Source organism: Myotis lucifugus, unplaced genomic scaffold, assembly GCF_000147115.1.
Source record: "Myotis lucifugus unplaced genomic scaffold, Myoluc2.0 scaffold_7702, whole genome shotgun sequence".
Taxonomy (NCBI): Eukaryota; Metazoa; Chordata; class Mammalia; order Chiroptera; family Vespertilionidae; genus Myotis; species Myotis lucifugus.
In genome coordinates, this window is record NW_005878750.1 from 1 (window position 1) to 5,722 (window position 5,722).

At 44.5% G+C, this 5,722-nt stretch overlaps 1 protein-coding gene across 1 annotated transcript; it reads right to left on the minus strand.

Moving 5' to 3' along the window:
* Positions 1-16: 16 nt before the first annotated feature.
* LOC102420978 (aspartate aminotransferase, mitochondrial-like) lies at positions 17-5,259 on the minus strand (the record flags this gene model as incomplete). Its single annotated transcript, XM_006109272.2, has 4 exons — positions 5,097-5,259; positions 2,703-2,831; positions 704-763; positions 17-182 (listed from the first exon to the last, which is right to left on the minus strand). Coding segments are annotated over exons 1-4 (490 nt in total), but the record flags the coding sequence as incomplete, so codon positions are not given.
* Positions 5,260-5,722: the final 463 nt, after the last annotated feature.

Consider the following 5,722-nt stretch of genomic DNA (forward strand, 5'->3'; position numbering starts at 1 on the left):
CCCCCCCGAGTCACACTTACGGAAATGTCCTCCATGGCGCCCGTGAAGTCAAAGCCGCACGTCTTGGGGTCATAATAGCGGTAGCCCTGCAGCTGCATGCCAGCGTCCCTGAAGATGGGCGTGTGGTTCCCCCAGGTCGGTTTGGGCAGAAAGACATCTCGGCTGAACTTGAAAAATCTTTGCTGAGAGATGGGATAAAAGGGAATGAAAAACGGATGAACGGGGAGGTGAAAAAAGTTGATCTATTTTACGGAAAAGACGTTTTTCTCTCCTGAAACACAGCTCCTCTCCCTGAGTGAGAGCCAGTACTGACTAAGCAGCGAGACTGCCCAGGGGAAACCCAGGCTCTGACAGTTACACGGCCGTGTGGCCAAGCACCTACCAGGGCCTCACTTTCTTCATCTGTAAAATGGTGTTAACTGAACCTCCTTCAGAAAGATCAACTGAGTTAAAATATAAAAGCTTCTAGTAACAGGATGTGCTCAATAAATTATATTCATTATTATTATACTGTCTTACTATAATTATAATGTCTGATTTCTTCTAAGTACTTTAATTTTTAACCCCCGAGTTCATTTATCAGGGAATGAGAAGTCTTCCAAGGTTGTGGAGACAGGAAGTCTACGTCTGAGTCAGCAAACACACATGCGGTAGAAAACCCCGTCATCCTACAGCTCTTTGCTGAAGAAATTTCCAGACTCACCAGAAAGCTGGCTCCGATCCTTAGGGCCCCGGTTCCAGAAATGGTCTGCACGGTGACATACTGCGGGAGACACGAGGTCAGTGAGGCACCACTCCCTGAGCTCAACAGAGCAGAGGCCAAGCACACAGAGGCTGACGATACCCCCAAATGAGCACCAGGAAATGAGAGAGCGGCACTGCTTCATTTCCCCATTTGCTAAGCCACAGACTGACTGGACTCTCCTCATTGGCTCCCCAAAGGGCGGTCTCCTCAGTTTCCGACAGCCCTGCTGATGCAGAAGCTAATTCCTTACAGCCTGTTAGTAGCACCATCCCGTGTTATATGAGACTTTCAGGACAAAACCCCCACCTCCCCAGTGGGGGGAAAAAAGACACTAAGAACAGTTACCACATTTAAACATTATTGTAGAAGTATACAAAATGGAGTGACTCTGAACATCAAAGGTCCTTGAAAAGTACCTTAGACTAACATTACTACATATCAAAGGTTGTCTAAGAGACTCCTTTTATGAGTTTTCAGAATCTGAAATGTTAATCATTTGGACAGATGCCTGAGTAGGTCTGTTTCTTCAAACCAGTCCATGTTAGGAGATGAGTAGGAAACCACAGTGTTTTTTTTTTTTTATTTTATTTTTATTTTTTAAGGCACCATAGAAGCAAGGCTCTACAAAACACCAACCTGTTTTCTGGACTGGCGGGCACTGCATTAACGGGAGGAACCCAACCAACAAACTCTTTTCTAGCCAAACTTGGTCTCTGCAAACTTTGGCGTGATAAAAATAAACACCTGACTGTAGATCTGATACCAATGATTCACAAAGGCACAGCAGTTTATAAAAGGCAAACTGATGTTATTTTTAGATAGGCCAGTCGAATACTTAGGTAACAATTGACTAGAGGTACACAGACTAAGCAAAAGTTACAGAAAAACCCCCAGAAGTTTTCACGAGGGGTTAACAGGTGGTTGACTGTATGGATATTAGTCAAACCATATCCTGTCCATGACTTATGGTCATTGCTCCATGCCCACTGGGTCAAGGTTATACGTTTTACTCTGAGTCAATGAACTAACCTGTGGACTTAGACCAGTCTTGTAAATAAAATGTATTTATTCTGTCCTTGGAGGGGTGTGGAGGGGAGAAGTGTTGGCGTAGTTTTGCTACTTTGTGTGTTTTCCCCAGACTTAAACAGAAAAAAAAATTTAAACATATAAATGTATCCATTAGAGAAACATATATGTTTCAAAAGAAAGTAAACTATAAGGCACATGAGCCGTTGGGTCAGGTGAGCTGTTTGGTGGCCCACATGCTTGATGCTAGTCTCTACTACAAGTGTGAGCCTGCATGTACCCCACGGTGCATTCGGAAATCTGTGTGCAAAAAGCTTATGTGCACTGACCTTTAGGGCCACCTCTCTTCCACAAGAAGGGACCCCTCAGGGAGCCGGAAGGAGGTCACTAAGGGATACTTGTGCTCCCCATCATGGCTGCAGTGATGCTCCCTGGACCTCAGAGAGGAGGGAGGCAGCAGGAAGGGCGAAGGGCTGTGAAGGACCAGCAGAGTGCCCGGCTGGTCCCAGCTGCCAGAGCCTACCTGTGGCTTGTTTCCTGCTTGCTTCCTCCATCTAAGCTGGAAGCTTAGGGCATGAGGGTGGGAGCTAAGTATAGGCCTAAAACTAGGCACAGTTTGGAGTTTCTAAAGCATACTTAATGTCAAATGAACATAAGCACATGGAAACTAACAGAAAAGCAGTGTCAAATCTATCAAGTCACTACCATATTTTTTGGAACTGGTGTTATAGGAAATCTTTTATTTAAGTAGGGCCAATTTATTAGCTAAAGCAGAGATATTAGCAAAAGCGTGGCCATCTCAACACCATCACCAAGCACAAAGTGATGTTTCTTTTCTTATTTGTTTTAAATTGTTTGAATTATCTCAAATGTATCTAAATTATTACATTTAATGACAGACCCTGTATGACACTGGAGTCTGCTTGCTTACCCGGCCGCTTTTCAGCACTTCGCTGTTCTCGCCCAGGGCCAGCTCTGCAGACGCCTTACAAAACTCAGCCAGTCCCCCGATGGGCAGGTATTCCTTGTCCAGATTTTTTGCAGCAATCTGGGCCTCTGCCTAGACAAGAGAAAAAGCATCTGTTTAGCTCTTTTCACCTGGAATTACCTTGATTAAGACAGGTGGGGCAAAAGTTGGTTTATAGTTTGTTCATATAGAAAATAGTACAATAATTAATAAATAATAATATAAGAATAAACTGTTTTGTGTACTCACAACTGTAAACCTAACTTTTGCCCCAGCCTGTATTAAATGTTTTCTACTTAAATTTTGGAGGTAAAGTTTTATTTTTTTATTTGGAGATATTGTCCCAGAAGAAGGATAAGTAGAATACTTTATATATTATATTGCAGAACAGAAATATTTAAATTAATTTTAAAGTTCAGTTTTATGTGGATGGGTATATAGTATCTCTTGGTTACCATTTAACCTAAAATGGCATTCTTGGAATACACCATAACAAGATTTAAGAGCAACACTTAAAACAGATATTCTATGTAATAAAAGGCTAATATGCAAATCGACTGAACGGTGGAATGACCGATCGCTATGACGCACACTGACCACCAGGGGGCAGACGCTCAACACAGGAGCTGCCCCCTGGTCAGTGCAGAAGCCGGGCTCACGGCTGGCAAGCAGGGCTCACGGCTGGCAAGCGCAGCAGCAGTGGTGGGAGCTTCTCCTGCCTCTGAGGGACCCCATCCCAAGTGCATGGATTTCGTGTACCGGGCCTCTAGTAAAATAATAAAAATCAAACAAAATACATAAAAAGAAAGTATTTCAAGATATATGCCAGTCTAAGAACTTACTAGCTGTGTTGACCTGGGCAAATTATTAATCTTTCTGAGCCCGTTTCCTCACCTGTTGAATGAGGGAACAGCTGTTCCTACACCCCATATGGTTGAGGTGAAGAGCCGATGAGCTAATGTACACAAGTGTGTGGTGGGGTTCCAGCTTACAACAACAGCTACATTTGCTGGATATTCTAAACTGATTTGAGACCAAAAGCACACCCTGCTTCTTGAGTCCTTTTTGCTACTAAGAGACTTGTAGAGATGATACCTAATGTGCACTCCTATGTACTCAGAAATTTTTCTTCAGTGGTTCATTCAGCCCCCGCTCTATCACCGCAGTGGCTCATGAGGGCCTGAGCCAGTCTGCTGCATGGTGTAACAGTTCAGGTGATGAGAGAATACTCTTACCCCAGAGTATTCTGAACTGCCACTCATGGTGCCTAGCTCTGCAGTACGGAGGAATGACAGACACATCACCATCCGCTTTGGAAGTGGCAAAGCAGCACATTCATATTTCAATGGAGGAGGGACAGATGCAAAGGAAGACATACTTTCTTTTTTTTTTTTTTAAATATATTTTATTGATTTTTTTATAGAGAAGAAGGGAGAGGGATAGAGAGTTAGAAACATCGATCAGCTGCCTCCTGCACATCCCCTACTGGGGATGTGCCCGCAACCAAGGTACATGCCCTTGACCGGAATCGAACCTGGGACCCTTCAGTCCGCAGGCCAACGCTCTATCCACTGAGCCAAACCGGTTAGGGCAACATACTTTCTTAAAAAAGAATTGTTCTCAGAGGATTAGTTAAATTATAACTATAATAACCAATAGTAAAACTACTAATAAATATGCAACAAAAATAAAGAAAAGTATTCTATAGTTCAATAGGAAAAAAGGACAGAGTATGTCTGTGTGAGAAGGTGGGCTTTATTAAGGCAATTAAAATGAGAGAAATGGAAAATAAGAGTAATGCCCATCCATGAAGGCCTAATTCTATGCGTGAGACAGCATTGAAATTCTTGGTCCTTTTGTGCGCTCTCAGAATTACATATGAGCCCTAACCGGTTTGGGTCAGTGGATAGAGCACCGACCTGCGGACTCAAGGGTCCCAGGTTCGATTCCGGTCAAGGGCATGTACCTTGGTTGCGGGCACATCCCCAGTAGGGGGTGTGCAGGAGGCAGCTGATCGATGTTTCTCTCTCATCGATGTTTCTAACTCTCTATCCCTCTCCCTTCCTCTCTGTAAAAAATCAATAAAATATAATTAAAAAAAAAAAAAGAATTACATATGACATTATGGCTCTTTCACAGACAATCACAGAAATGCAACCTTAGGAAAGACCATGCACTTCCAATGGCTCTCTCTTATAGCCAAGGGGACTGAAGCTCAGACAACCTGATGGGAACAGTTAGTGCCAGAACCTGCACCTGCGTCTCCTGGCTCCCCGTCCCGCGGTCTTTCTGCCGCTCCCTGGGAGCGCCCGTCAGTGTACTTATCCCAGCCAGGCAGGAGATGGACGGCACGCTCACCTTCCGGATACTGGGGAGCACGTAAGGCTTTCCATTATCGTCCCGGTAGGCACCGACGCCCAGGTTCATCTTTTTGCTGTTGGTGTCTCTTTTAAAGGCTTCTGTGACTCCCAGGATGGGATCTGGGGGCCCCATCTCCACATGGGCCCACCAGGAGCTGAAATGGGAAAGACAAGACATCAGTTACAGAAGCAAGATTCCCATGGCCAGAGACATCTTGGATCTGCCACGAATCCACTTCAATGAATGGTTGCATGTTTACTGTGCACACGGTAAAGCAACAGGCACCATAACTCAATAATGCATGAGACCTCAGAGCACCTCGCAGAAGGGTGGGGAAGACCAATAATTTCAACACAAATCCTGTAAGAAGCGGAAGGGGCCACCTCCATGAATCACCTTGGGGAGGACAGGATGCATGCGTAGGCTTTCAATGCAGTCCAGACCTGACCTGAATTCCCAGGCAAAGACTATTTCAATTAATTTGTCGGTGAGAAGCTGAGAATGGTAAAAGATGAAACTAGAGAAGCCAGCAAGGACCAGTGTAAGAGGATAATGTGTGACAACTTCCCCCCACCCCAAGGGGCTTGGGTTTTTATCCTGTTCCCAAATTTGTTAAGGGTGTC